The sequence below is a fragment of the Macadamia integrifolia genome, chromosome 9 (genome assembly GCF_013358625.1).
Source record: "Macadamia integrifolia cultivar HAES 741 chromosome 9, SCU_Mint_v3, whole genome shotgun sequence".
NCBI lineage: Eukaryota > Viridiplantae > Streptophyta > Magnoliopsida > Proteales > Proteaceae > Macadamia > Macadamia integrifolia.
The window spans coordinates 27755544-27770264 of NC_056565.1; the positions used below are offsets into that span (position 1 = coordinate 27755544).

The following is a 14721-nucleotide window of genomic DNA, read 5'->3' on the forward strand; positions in this document are numbered from 1 at the left end:
TACCGTGTTGATCCATCCAGGTCGAAGTTCAATTTTTTCAGGGAAAATACTTTTTTCGGTCTCTATGCGCGAAGGTAAAACTCTCTCTCTCTATCTCTCTCTGACAAGGCATCGAAATCATTGAGCTAGATCTGTGATTTGAATGTGTGAAGTATAGAATGCGATTTTAGGGTTGCTTTCCTTGTCTGATTTGAATTTGTTTTCAATAAAATTTCACTCTCTCTCTACTGTGTATTTTTTGCTTGCTGTCTCTGTCCAACCATGGACATGGTTAGTACATACCCAATGTCCTTGGTTCCTAATTTTGATGATGTTCATTCTCTCTCTCTAGAGCTACCTAATTTTGATGATAATGGGATGTTATTTTTTTTTTTTTCTTTTAATCATTGAACTGGAACCTCTTTTTTGTAGGTAAAGAGTCTTTAGCTAAAAATGGTAGAGCACCTGGGTAATACCCAGGGTATGGTGGTTCGAATCCACCAAGGCTCTTCTTCAAATATAAAAAGTGATTGTATTTTTAGGTGGATGGAATGCACTGTTACCTAGTACCCTCTCTTTTCAGTTCCCTTTTTTTTTTTTTTTTTCAAATAGACAGCTTATAAAAATTTAAAGTCCAGATTATCAATATGGAGAGTTGTACAATATGTTTTAGTAGAAAGCATTCAACTGTAGTGCATAAGTATAAGCATGCTCTTGTTATAGTGGTAGAATCCCTGTGCACCCCTGGTGCGTGGTTTTGGATTATTTGATCAATGGGGCTACTGTTTTCTGCAAATTGGTTTTTATGGTTAGTTGGGAAGGGGAACACAGTAGTACATTAATTTTAGTGATTCCTGCAATTTTCCTCATCTTCCTTTTATTTCACAGAGTGGATCAATAGGGCTATTGTTTTCTTTGGAAATGGTTTTTGAACTGATTGTCTAACAAGCATTTCTTTCTTCATTCCTCATGTATTGTCAATACTAGCTCTCTACTAGTGGACAGTTTTCAGTTTTTTCATGGCAGAAGCACTGTTCCTTATCCTCTCTGTTTTGAACTTTGTTTGTTTGGATAGAACATCACTCTCCAATTGGGCATGTACACAACCTTTGTATTTGCAGAGAGCATATGGAGCTAGATTTACGAGGAAGAGAGACTTTCTTCTGCATGTTGCATGTTGCTTCTCCCTTTTCCTAGTTCTGGGTCTATGCTTTATTAAATTATTCAGCAAAGTTGAAAAATCTGGATGCTCTGGGTAGGGTCTGATCCACTAGAATATAAGTTTTACTGTTAGTTGGTTGGGGGAGGGGGTTTCTGTTTGGGGTTACTGATATAGAATGGAAGCTATATCATTCTACATCATTCAAAAGTACTAAAAGCTCTCTCCTTGGTAGATCTATCACAGTTAAACAGGTTTTTTTTATTAATGTAAAGTTTCCATTTTGTTTTTATTATAACCTTCTTTTATTTTCCAACATTCTCAATTGGACCACATAATGGATAAAAGTGAACTATGTGGATCCATTTTGTGGTCAGATTACAGGTAGAGTCTAGGAAATGGTTCCTACCTGAAACTTATTTGGATACAATCTTTGTCGACAACAACTGTTCTTATGAGTTTCATTTCATGCTGTCCAGCTTGGTCACTTGGCTTTGTAGATGGTTGAACTAGTATTGATTTTGACCTATGTATCAGCATCAACTACCAGTCTTGGGGTTTCTAATAACTGTGTTTAAGAGTGACATATGTTTTGTTGCATTCTTTTGAACAATAACACAGCCAATCACTTTCCCTAAAAGAAAAAAGGAAAAAAAGCCATCTTAAAGTTATGGCAATGGACCAAAAACTCTTGGTCTCTTCTCTCTTTTAAGTGGAACAAGAGGATTGCTCTGCAAGTTCAGAAGTGAACTGAGAAATTGCTTGCTAATTTTCATGGTAGCTCATAGAAACCTGTTGCTGATGATTGACTAAAACAAACTTGGTTGTATTTTAGTGGTAAGATTTGAATAGTGCTTGTGTTTGTTTATGTTTTTGACCATGGAAGTAGGTTTAGTATTATAGTGGTGGTCCTTGTGGCTGATGCTTTAGATTTATCTCATGACTAGAGATTGCAGAGCATCATGAAGCTGAAAGATGAAACAGAGGAGTGATCCCCTGTAGACAGTTTCTTCAAGCAGAGGAGTGATCAAACAATAGATGAGGAAGCATTCCATTGTTGATATGGATCCACTCAAAAGGATCTCCTTAAGAATGATGTTGTTCAGAACCTGCAATAAAATAGGAAGAAATGCAAAAACACTCATAACAGTCTACCTCCCAACTGCTAAGGACTCAAAGAATGAGTAGTAGCAGAGATAGAACAAACCAAGCTGCAAGTTAGCAAATCATAAAACCTGCAAGTCAACAAAAGGCAAAACCAAATCTAATCAATCAACTAATCAGCCATTAAAACCTGCAGTTAACAAATCATAATGTAAGACAACTAGTGCAAGTGGAGATATCAGGCATGTTAAAAGCTTGTTAATAAACTTCAAATAAATCATAATTGAAAGTGAAACCAGCAAAACTGAAAAAGTCCCAGAAATTTGCACAGAGAGAGGAGTCAAACGAGGAACAGAGAGAGAGAGAGAGAGAGAGAGAGAGACAAGCGAGGAACAAAGAGGGAGAGTAGAAAGAGAGGGTTCTGGCAGAAAAATGCATAACAGAGAGGGAGAGGAGAGAGAGAGAGAGAGAGGGTCGAAAGAGGAGAGAGGGAAAAGCTTTTAGCTTTTATTTCAAATTGATGAACCAAACCGGTTTGCTCTGATACAGTTTGGTTCAAGTTGGTTCCTCACTGGTTTAAGGTTGTATCAATGGCAGACAAATTTGGACCGCTCATTTGGTATTTGACAAGTGTCGACCTCTGCAGGGGGTGTTGTATAGAGTTGTATGAGATGGGAATTGCAGAGGATTTTTATCCAAACAAAAAGTGTATGATAAAACTGTTTCGTTTCACTTATTTTTAAAAATAGAAATAGAAATTTCTATTTATTTATGATTCAAGAAACGACCCAGGTTGTTTTGCCATTTCTAGAAACGACTAGTGGCCATTTTTTTCGTTGGTTATATTGACTTCCAGAAACATGACTATCAAACACCTTCAATTCTGTTTCTATTTCTAAAAACAAAAATTTATGTTTCTGCCGTTTCTTGAAACAGAAACAGCAAAAACATTATCAAACGGGCCCTAAAAAGGGCAAAATTACATAGATCAATCAATATCCTTAGAGGGATGTAAATGGTCGAGTTGTTGAATCACGAAAGATTTTATAACCGAGAGGAATTAGGCCATACTATCTTATATACCATTATCGGATGATATTATAAGGACAAATAGGGTTTCACATTAAACGAGTGATCTATTAAGGCCCTCTTTGGTATTATTATTATTATTATTTTGTTCACAAAAACAATTTTCGTTGCATTTGGTATCATTTATGGAACTTGTTTCTATTTAAAAAACATTGATAAAACACAAAAACAAAAAAGAGATCAAAAGTCATTTATGTGTTTTGGCAAAATTTGATTTTTAGTTATTTTTGCATTGAACTTTAATGAGCATATGCTTAAAGCCCCAAAATGGAGGGGTAAAGTAGTCATTTGCTTTGTAATTAGAAATCTAAGTTCTTTGCCCCCTCTTCTTCCGTCCAAAGTGGAGGAAGACGAGAGAAGGGAATATATTTTCGCTAATTTCTTCAAAAAATCATTTTGCACATAGGGATACCAAACTATTTCCCACAAAAAAATTATTTTTATTAAGTAGTTACCAAACCATTTTTGTGTTTTGATAAAAAATGGTTTTCATTAATGATTTTTGTTAGATAGGTAAAAAAAAAAAAATGATACCAAAGAGGGCCTAAAGTTACATACAAAATCAATTATCCCACGTTGTATATAAATACCCTGATGCAAGTTATAGTATACTCTTAAATAAGGAAAAAAATCATTACCAATATAAATATATATATATATATATATGGAAAAAAATCCTTTGGAACTACCTGTCTCACATAAGTAGGAGTGTCAATTCTGAACCTGCATTAGTAGGCTTGATCGAGCCTGACACGTTTATAGCCTGACTTGGATCGAAGCCTGACATGTTTATTAAACAGCTGTTCACGGTGTAGGTAACTAGGTCGTCGGGCACCCGATCAAACCAACATGTTTATATGCCAGACTTGAATCGACTTGTTGTAGCTTGACCCCTTTAAAACTACATAAAATTTCTATTTTGCCACTACTAATAAGAAATTAATTAAGCTTTCTTACCCTTTGCTTTGTAGTAGGATTTGATTTAATTAAGCTTTATTTTGTAAGTTGTAATGGACATAATCTCTTATTCTTTTTAAAAAAGAACAATCATAATCTCATTTCACTTATCTTCTTTATTAAATATATGCATCACATATTTCTGAGCCTTCAACCCACTTAAGAATAGAATTTTAGGGTAGGCACGGTTAAAGCCCGTTTAGAGTCCGTTTAGACTTAAATAGGTCCATAGCCCGGTTAAAGCTTGGTTATGGCATGTTTAAGAAAGCCTAATTAAAGCCCAACATTGATCGGCCCAATTATAAACCGTACCATGTCCCCCAAAGTTAAGCCCGTTTACTTAAACGAGCGTTCATGGTGCAAGATTTACAAGTGATCAAATCCGATTAGGCTTGGCCTGACCGATTGACACCCCTACACATAGGCACATAAAAGACTTTGACATCTTCTCTTTAACGATGAGTTCTACTCGAAGATTAGGTCCGTTATTCGTATGATCACTTGGTCGTCGTTGTTCGTAGGATCACCTAGTTATATAAATCAACATCCAACACCTCTCTCATTCTCTACCATTACAAGGGTGAAGAGGGGTACCCATAGTCGCAACACAATTTCATTGAAAGGTCATTTAATAAATGGTCTCATATATTAAAATCAAAACCATTTACAATTGGTTTTGTTTTAAATGATTTTCTTATGTTTTTTAATTTTTTTATTTAAATTACTTATTTACTTGTAAAAATTTTAGTGAAACAGATGTAAATTGCAACATTGAATTAAATTATTTATTATTATATATTTTTTTAATAGTTATTTAATGTAAACTTAACATTGAATAACATAAATTTACTATGCATATGATAATCGATTTAATAATTTATAAACAGTTTAAACTTTAAAACTAAAATACAATTTCGATCTCAAAACAAAATCAAACCATTTAATAAACAATTTCACCATTTAAGTGTAAACAATATCGGTTTCAAATTCACATCCATAAGTTTTCACACGTGTTATGGAAGATAAAAGTAGTCTCAGATGATAATTCACACGCACGCCGTGACACGACGGTATGACATGGCGGAAATCCCCCTCGCCCGTTCAAATATCTGATTTAGTTGGGATTTAATCTGAGAGTGTGAGAGATGAGAAGAGAAGCTGAAAGCTCTACCGCACAAATGCACCACGGTTAGCAGAGAAAGGCGAAAGGCGAAAGTCGAAAGGTTAAAGGTGAGTGTCTTCACAGAATGGCGGCATCTAATTCCTCCTTCACTTCCCCTCTTCAATTTTCGAATCCTCGAACCAACTCCTTCACGGGAAAACCATGCCTGTTTCTCCATCGCTCACCTCTAAAGAGTTTCATTTCGACTTCGAGAAGAAATTCAGGGACGACCCACATCAGGGTTTACTCTCAGAACAGGAAGCCCAAAGTCTTCTCAACAACCCCTTCAGCCGTCGCCACTGATTCGCCTGAGGCTCCGACAGTGGCCGAGGATAGGATTTCTGTAGAAAATTCAGTGGAGGAACGGGAGGTCATTCTTCCCACTAACGAGTCGTCGGGTAAATTGTTGAGAATTCGACATACGGTAATTAAATACGGGTTATGAGTTAACTCGAATTATAATTTTAATTTTGAGTTCTAGTTTCTGTTACTCGTTTTTTGCTTTAATGGAATTCATACTTTCAGAATGAGATATAAATTTTATCGGAATTCCATTTTGTTTATAAGTTTTTGCTGTCTGATTACAGTGTGCACATGTTATGGCCATGGCTGTTCAGAAACTCTTCCCAGAGGCTAAAGTGACTATCGGACCATGGATAGAAAATGGGTTTTATTATGACTTCGATGTGGAACCTTTGCAGGACAAGGATTTGAAGAGGATTAAAAAGGAGATGGTGAGCAAAGCCATAATAACCTTGGGAAAACATTCATTAACTTATGGTTTCAGGGTACAGAATTTATTTGTTACATCATCTGTAGGATCGCATTATTAGCCGAAATTTACCACTATTGAGAGAAGAAGTATCAAGAGATGAAGCTCATAAAAGAATAATGGCCATAAATGAACCTTACAAGATGGAGATTTTGGAAAGTATCAAGGAAGATCCCATCACAATCTATCATATTGGTTAGTTTTCTTTCTTCCTTGCCCTTTATGGTTTAACTTGATTTTTTTTTTTTTTACCCTTTATGTTCCAGCATCATTTTGTCTGGGTGATTCACATACATTTTAGTACTCATTTTAAGTTACTTGATAACCCATCAATAGATTGAGAGTTCACGTAGGTTTTTGCCTGATCTTTGTGCATTTGGAAGTTATTAAAACTGTTATTTGTTTCCATTTTTAGAATTTCTAATACTTCTGCTTTATGTTTTATCTTCCCCTTTATCTTTTACTATTGGAATTCTTATCATTCACCAAGCTGTGTTCTTTCGTACGTGGGTCATGTCCCTTAAAGAATACATCCTGAACTTGTGGTTCTAGAGGCTTATTATGATCCTTTGATTGGCTTGGAATGCTGGACTAGGACTATCCTAGGGTAGATTTTGGAAGACACATGGCAATAATTCTCCATATACTTATGTGAGATATAACACATCAGTTAGTGCAAACAAGGGATCAATTAGTCATCATTAGCTTTTGCAGGTGGGCAACTCTGCTAGGTGGAAAAGAAAGAGTCAAAGAGGAACCTACAAAGTTATAAAATATTCAAACAGACCAACTCTGCTTTGTTTATCAGTTTAGTCATCATTAGCTTTTGCAGAAATCTCGCATCTGCCTCGAGGGTCTAGGCTGGCAACTCGAACTGGTTCTTATCCAAATTACCAATTACCTGGGATCAACTACATATATCCCGTTCTCCATCACACTCTCATTTATCATTTCTCTGCAAAATCATGAGCCTCTGAGTCCTTTGTAACTAGTTGAACTTCAACCCATGAAATTCTTGGCCTTCCTTTTGTCCTTTTACACAATCAACTTGCAGAAAATTGAACTATTGATTATTCTCCATGGTGCAGTCACTTGTCTTTGCTTTATTTGACTACAACTTGTCAGTAACTTTCCTTTATCTTGTCTCCTATTGATATTACCTTGGTTCATGTGGATATTTTCATTTCTAGTTCTATCCTTCTATAGCCTGGCCACTGATCAATGTCAACATTACTCCCATCCAAGTTCTCAAATTCATATGTCTGGCAGGATCTGTTGCATTGTACTTGGTGTGATCACCCATAAAATATGGGGCCTTAGCTGCAATTAATTGAGTCTCTTCTTGGAGCCTATGCATCAGTTGACAGTGCCTGGTTATCATGGATCTAGCTCCCACAAGCACAGTATTTAAGTCATAAGATTAGATCTGTTTTGACGTTCCTGTCATATATTTCCTAAAGCTTTCTTGCACTTCTTTGCTTCTCTGATTTTTTTTTATGTTCTTTCCAGGTAATGAGTGGTGGGACCTTTGTGCTGGACCCCATGTTGAAACTACTGGCCTTATAAATAAAAAAGCCGTTGAGCTTGAATCTGTTGCTGGGGCGTACTGGAGAGGGGATGAAAAAAATCCAATGCTGCAGAGGATCTATGGCACTGCATGGGAAAACGAAGAACAGCTGAAAGCATACCTTCACTTTAAAGAGGAAGCAAAACGCCGTGATCATAGGCGGATTGGTCAAGATCTTGATCTATTCTCTATACAGGTGAGGTGTGCTCAGAATCCATCTGAATTGGTATTATTGGTATTAGTATTTGTGGTTATTCCAAAGACAATGAAGCCAACTCATGAAATTTGATTGTGCTCACACTGTATTTGGTCTTATGGAATGTTAGACGTTTGAACATGGCAGTAAGATAATAATTGTTATTATTTTTTAATGAATGCAGGAAGATAATTTCTAGTACCTATATAATCATTCTTAGATTTCCTAAACATTCATTTTCTGTTTTCAGGTTTTATTGGAAATATTTAAAAGAAAATTGGGTGGGGGATACATCAACTATTTGTTACAGCAATAAGGTCCATGACTGCAACAGAACATAAGACATTCAACACCACCAGAAATAAGAAAGTATTTAGTTTACCAAGTAATGAATCTCAAGGAAAAAGTAATAATAGCAACCATGGTTAGTTGTTTAGGGCCCAGAATAAAACGATACAATATTTTAACAAACTAACAGAGTTCAGAGGCCCAAATGGTAGACTCCATGAAGTCATTGACTAGTCACTTGCAGTGACTCACCTGAAGTTGTCAACCATATGCACCTAGCCAGACCAAATCGCTAACAGCATTGAACTTATGTATGATTCAGTTGGTCCAAACCAGATGTGATGTTGCTTTGACTACTCCTGAGTAACCAACAAAATCATACAGAATTTCATTTTATGTCCCCCAAAATATAAAGTCATCCATTTCTGGCAAGAAATTGGTGTTCTAATGATTAATTATTGGTGAATATTTTCCTATTTCCCTTATTTATATCTTCTTCTTCTTTTAAGCACGTGTTGGCCAGCTTGGAGACCACAGATACTGTATATTTTGCCTCTCTATTGCCATTTGATTAAGCCCCAGAAGAGGGACTTTATCTCAATTACTGAGATCTTTAATTGTCTTGGTGAAACTTTTGCAGGATGAGGCAGGTGGAGGGTTAGTGTTTTGGCATCCAAAGGGTGCTATAGTGAGGCACATAATCGAAGATTCATGGAAAAGAATACACATAGAGCATGGTTATGACTTGCTGTACACCCCACATGTGGCAAAGGCAGACCTCTGGAAAATCAGTGGTCATCTGGATTTCTACAAAGAGAATATGTATGATCAAATGAGCATTGAGGATGAACTCTATCAACTTCGGCCGATGAACTGTCCTTACCATATTCTCGTCTACAAACGGACGCTGCACTCTTATAGAGACTTTCCCATTAGAGTTGCTGAGTTGGGTACTGTATACCGGTACGAGCTTTCAGGAAGCTTACATGGCTTGTTCCGTGTAAGAGGTTTCACTCAGGTACACCTCTCCCCATCAAGGCTAAGAAATATGCTGGCTTCTGTGGTTATAAAGCTTTTTCTGGCATTATGTACACTTGTGACACAGTTCTGCTAGAACTACTTAGATTTGTTGCACCATCCGACATGACGATGTTCTTAACTACAGCAAGCAATTACTTTCAACCCTTTGCAGGATGATGCACACATATTCTGCTTAGAGAATCAGATCAAAGATGAAATTAGGGGTGTCCTGGATCTAACTGAAGAGATCTTACTCCAATTTGGATTTAGCAAGTATGAAGTGAACCTTTCCACAAGACCGGAGAAATCTGTGGGAGGTGATGGTATATGGGAAAAAGCAACAATCGCTCTTAAAGATGCATTGGATGATAAAGGTTGGGACTACCAGATTGATGAAGGTGGTGGTGCTTTTTATGGTCCAAAGATTGATCTCAAAATTGAGGATGCTCTTGGAAGAAAGTGGCAGTGCTCAACTGTGCAGGCAAGTTCTCTATTTGAATGAGCTGCAAGTCACTGAAACTGCAAACTGAGTGTCGGTTCTAAACCGATGTTTGTTTATCTTATATGGGGAACTGTGACCTTCGTGGAGTCCTTTTCTTATAGGAATTGTCTAAATGACACCTCTATAGGTGTATTTAGAACTTGACACCTTTTAATTGCCCCATTATCTTATTCCGAAAAGTTCTTTGGAGGCATAAACATGTTTTAAAAAATAACTTGAAAGTGACTTATCATTATGTCATTATAAAAAAGCTGTCATTGTCTTGCACATTTTCCGAGTTCATATCTGAAATGACAATATTTAAGGCATGTCAATAAGAAAATCTCTTAAATGTTTCTTAAGAGAATGCAAAGTTATTCTACTCAGTCCAGTAGGCTGTTATGAAGTGCTAAAATGACCTACCTTCAAGAAAACATAAAAATGAAACCGATTCATGTGATAGCATCATCCAATAGTCACGGATGTGTGTGTCAATGACAGATTCCTCATCAGTAAACATGGTTTCTTTTCAGTGTTATCCATGTCTGTTGTAGGAACATTTCCTATAAATAAAATGAGACTGATGCAATGCATGCTAGTTGATTTAAGTTGAGAATCCTATCTGTTGATTCTGGGTGACATAATATTATTTCAATTTTGACCAACATCATGGAATAATGTCTTCAAGTGCCGTTATATGCACTCTGTGCCATGTACAGATGAGTTTAAGAACTTTTTACCCCTTGCTCTTAAATTGATAGTCATTATTTTCGTTGTTGTGATGCATCAGATGTGAACTCCGTAATGAACTAATACATTCTTCTCAATGATGTCAACAGGTTGATTTTAATTTGCCTGAGCGGTTTGATATTACTTATGTCGATAATAACTCAGAGAAGAAGCGACCAATCATGATCCATCGGGCAGTGCTTGGATCTTTAGAGCGTTTTTTCGGTGTCCTTATAGAGCATTATGCTGGTGATTTCCCCTTATGGCTTTCTCCAATCCAAGCTCGTGTTTTACCTGTCACTGACACTCAAGTATGTAGTGCTTCGTTGATTCGACTGATTTAGGTGTATTAGGTTATCATTATCATATTAACAACCAATAGCTTATCTGATAACCTGCATTTCCATGAGAATATTTGTGTCCTTGTTAAAGCATGCAATGTATGATTTTGCAGCTCGAGTACTGCAACAAGGTGATGAAAAGGCTGAAGGATAACGGCATCAGGACTGAAGCTTGCCATGGTGAGCGCTTACCAAAGCTCATAAGAAATTCAGAGAAGCAGAAGATCCCATTAATGGCAGTTGTGGGTCCCAAAGAAGCTGAAACTCAAACTGTTACAGTTAGATCTAGGTTTGGTGGAGAGCTTGGAACCATGACAATTGATGATTTCATATGCAGAATCAAGTCTGCAGTTGACAATAGAACTTCAATTTAAAATGCATCTTTTCATTGAATATCCTAACAATGAGTTATGGAAATCCTGGAACATCATTGTACTTGTCTTTAAGCAGATCTATGCATTGATGTAATTGTAAAATAGATTACTTGATTTGGAAAGTAATATAAAAATTCAGAAAAAAATAATTATCACTTTTGAGTACTTTCTGTTTTGATTTCTTATTATTTGTTTAGCTACATATCGGCAACGGGCAGATACCGATACTGTCCCTATATCCTTGCCCCCAATTATTCCCCTAATCGGTTCCTGATTGGTTCTAACTGATTAATTAGTTCAGTTCGATTTTAGTCTAAAACATAAATCACTCTAATGGCTAGGACCAGAACGGTCAATTAATAATTGGTTCTAGTAAGTTCCGTTTTTTTATCAGTCAGTTCCAATCCTAGATTGACTGTTATGATTTGAACTGTTGGGGTACGATGTCTTGTATTCCGTCACTTGCAAAAGTGGGTTGATTCCGAAGGCCGTTAAGAGGCTGAAGTGGAATGATTTTGCATTGATTTAGATTCTAGTTTCTACATAAGCATCATCAAAGTGTTCTCAGGTCAAGGTTGTTTTAACGACTTCTCTGTTATATATATAGTCCTTGAGAAATGCACTAGGCATATAAATGCTCTTCACTATTTTCAATGAAAGTTGAAGGATTCTCATTTAACCCTAATATGATTCGGTCCATGCGATTGTAGGGTTAGCATGAACCAACAGGACTAGTCAGACCATAGGCTTGGATATCCATTATTGACGAAAAAAAAAAAAAAAAAGTCTAGTGCGTTTATGTTTCCATTCCTTTACTGTTGTTTTTCGTTGAAGATGAAAAAAAGATCAGAGTTGCACCACTCCACTATCCACTATTCCTTTATTTTTTTTTCTCTTTCCTTTATATATCAATAATAAAAAGAATACAGATCTACAATTAATTATAAATTCAATCCCAAGCATCGTTTTTGATCTCTAACGCTTGGCATTCTCGAACCCGTTGATGCTATACTCATAATCATCAATGGTCTGGTCAATCTCTTCTTGAGTATTCATTACAAAAGGCCCATACTGCACTACAGGTTCACCTAATGGTTCTCCTCCAACTAAAATGAATCTGAGGAGCTTGGAAGACTGGTTCCATGCTTCTACACCATCACCAAAGCCTAGAAGAAGAATGTGATGTGCTTTGGTGGGTGAAGACTCCCTGCTGCAAAAGATACCTTCTCCTTCTAGGACATAGATGAATGAATTCCACTTGGGTGGGATAGGTTGTTGGAGATGAGCTCCTGGCTTAAGTGTGAAATCCAAATACATGGTTGGAGTTCTTGTGTAAATAGGTGATTTGGTTCCCAAGGCTTCCCCTGCTATAACTCTCACTTTGATCCCATCTTTTGCAACTTCTGCTACATCCTTACTTAACATTTCTTGATATCTTGGCTCAATCCTGAGATCATCAACAGATAAATTTATATGATTAATATCTCAACTGAGCACCAAATGCAATCAGTGTTCAGTAAGGCTAAGGTCTCTGTTTTTCTTACATTTTGTTCTTGGAAGAAAGGTTGATCCATAACTGAAGACCCTTTTGAGTTCCCTGAGCTGCAGGCATTTCAGAGTGAACAATTCCTTTACCGGCTGTCATCCATTGCAAGTCACCTGCTCTTATGGTACCTTTGTGCCCTTTGAAATCTTCATGTGTAACAGCTCCCTGTGATCCCAAAGACAAAAGCATTAGAAACCAACAATCCTCCTTCATGAACTAATTCTAAAACTTAAAAAACTGTTCTTGACATGTAACAGGGCATTACACAGAGATGCAAAACTAAAGATTTGCAATAGAGAACATTTATCGATTCATAAGGTACCCTCAATACCAATTATGCCAGATTTCCAAGTCCCTCTTCTGAATCGATCATGAATATTCTTAGATATTCATTGTGGATTATTTTCTCTTCAATCAAAAACCACAAAAAATCTCACATAAATGAAATCTTTACTTCTCCCCAATTCCAATCAAATTCATGGATTTGGCCTGTGCCTGATTCTGGGTTCTTAATTCTGGGTCTTTAGAGTCCAGCCATTACATACTGGGACCACCCCCATTGATTCTTTCTGCAACTTTTTCTACTTAAGTCATGGAAATATAAAATGCTTTAAGATCTTTAACATCTCTAACAACTGGAAAGGCAAACCAACCAAATACTGGCTTTCCTGTAGTGTATGCATCCTGAAATCACGTTTTTCAAATTATTATCATAAGATCATGGGCAGGCAAAATGATATTTACCTGCAACATGTAGGTGACTGTTTCAAAACCTCTGTGTGGATGATCAGGAAATCCACCAGGAGCAGTAACTGCAAGATTCGAGTGAACCAAAAGAAATTTAAAGGGATTCTGCTTATTTAATCATTCTGCATAAAATAAACAGCAACTGAAGAAATCTAAAAACCAACCTTGGAATTCATCTAATACAAGGAATGGATCGAAGTACCTGAGCTCAAACCTGAAGAAATCAAAGACCCATTTAGCCAAAAGTACTGAAATCAATCAAGACAGATTGAATCATTGAATCTCAATGTGTTTCTCTTACCTTCCAATGCTTCTTCGGACAACGGCACCAACTCCTTCTCTTTGAGCTATGGCCTGAAATTTTTTCACCACTAAACGGGGTTCTTTAAGAACACTTGAAATCTCTGTTTCAGGCATTCTTTTTTCTTTTCTTCAGTACAGTTTGGAACAGAAAATGGGAGATTTGTGTCTATTTATAGAGAACCGAAGACCAAGAGATAAGAGGAAAAAGAAAAACTAAAAGCCAAGACAGAAAGAGTCCCCAAATCAAACAAGTTGCAAGTGAGTTCATGAAATGAAGATGAGAATGACTGATCAGTGTCAGCCACCTAGAAGTACTTATACTAAAAGTTCTAGACTTTTGTGATGGCAGAGTCAAAGCTGGCTTGCCCGATTAGACTTAAGACTCCATGGATGGATGAATATCCTAATTTTGGTTAAGTCAAAGTCTTACATATGCAAGATCCAGGCTTGTTTGCTGCCTGATCCCCACCCCCTTTTTTTTTTTATTATTTAAAATGTGAATTTTAATTCCATGACGTCATAGTGGCGTCATGATGAGTCTTGTTGAGTACTGAATCTCAGCCGTTGGTTTTACGTACATGTTTTTCCCTTTGATTAGATTAAAGTAATAACCTGTTTTGACAACTAGCTATTATTTCTTGCATATGCCAATCTGATGGTTGCGATCATATTAAATAATAATAAAAAACCAGGATTTGCAACCTGGATCTGCGTCTTAATGTCATATATAATGAGGGTCAATCGATCGGTTTGGTTTGGTCTAGTTTGATTAGGTTGAATCAATTTTAAGCATGTATAAGATCAATCCGAACTAAACCGTTTATATGAAGTTTGGTTTTGGACTTCTCATTGGTTTCGGTTTCAGGTTTTTTTTTTAATGGATTTTTATTGATTTTATTTTCATTAA

At 36.5% G+C, this 14721-nt stretch overlaps 2 protein-coding genes across 5 annotated transcripts; one reads left to right on the top strand and one right to left on the bottom strand.

Annotated features, from left to right (window-relative positions):
* Positions 1-7: 7 nt before the first annotated feature.
* On the top strand, positions 8-11383 carry LOC122087971 (threonine--tRNA ligase, chloroplastic/mitochondrial 2). Of its 4 annotated transcripts, none has more exons than XM_042657111.1 (8): positions 8-74; positions 6038-6184; positions 6270-6417; positions 7732-7985; positions 8914-9291; positions 9466-9774; positions 10614-10814; positions 10958-11383. In XM_042657111.1, exons 2-8 carry the CDS (start codon positions 6050-6052, stop codon positions 11216-11218), a joined length of 1686 nt encoding a protein of 561 aa, XP_042513045.1. In that variant the 5' UTR covers positions 8-74; positions 6038-6049; the 3' UTR covers positions 11219-11383. The 4 variants fall into 4 exon arrangements, with proteins under 4 accessions (XP_042513045.1, XP_042513043.1, XP_042513044.1 ...); XM_042657109.1 differs by lacking the exon at positions 8-74 and adding an exon at positions 5413-5874; XM_042657110.1 differs by lacking the exon at positions 8-74 and adding an exon at positions 5495-5518.
* A 703-nt stretch (positions 11384-12086) lies between these two features.
* LOC122089888 (pirin-like protein) lies at positions 12087-14096 on the bottom strand. The gene is made up of 5 exons (XM_042659634.1): positions 13813-14096; positions 13676-13725; positions 13509-13576; positions 12763-12929; positions 12087-12665 (listed from the first exon to the last, which is right to left on the bottom strand). Exons 1-5 carry the CDS (start codon positions 13926-13928, stop codon positions 12194-12196), a joined length of 873 nt encoding a protein of 290 aa, XP_042515568.1. The 5' UTR covers positions 13929-14096; the 3' UTR covers positions 12087-12193.
* Between the last annotated feature and the right edge of the window lie 625 nt (positions 14097-14721).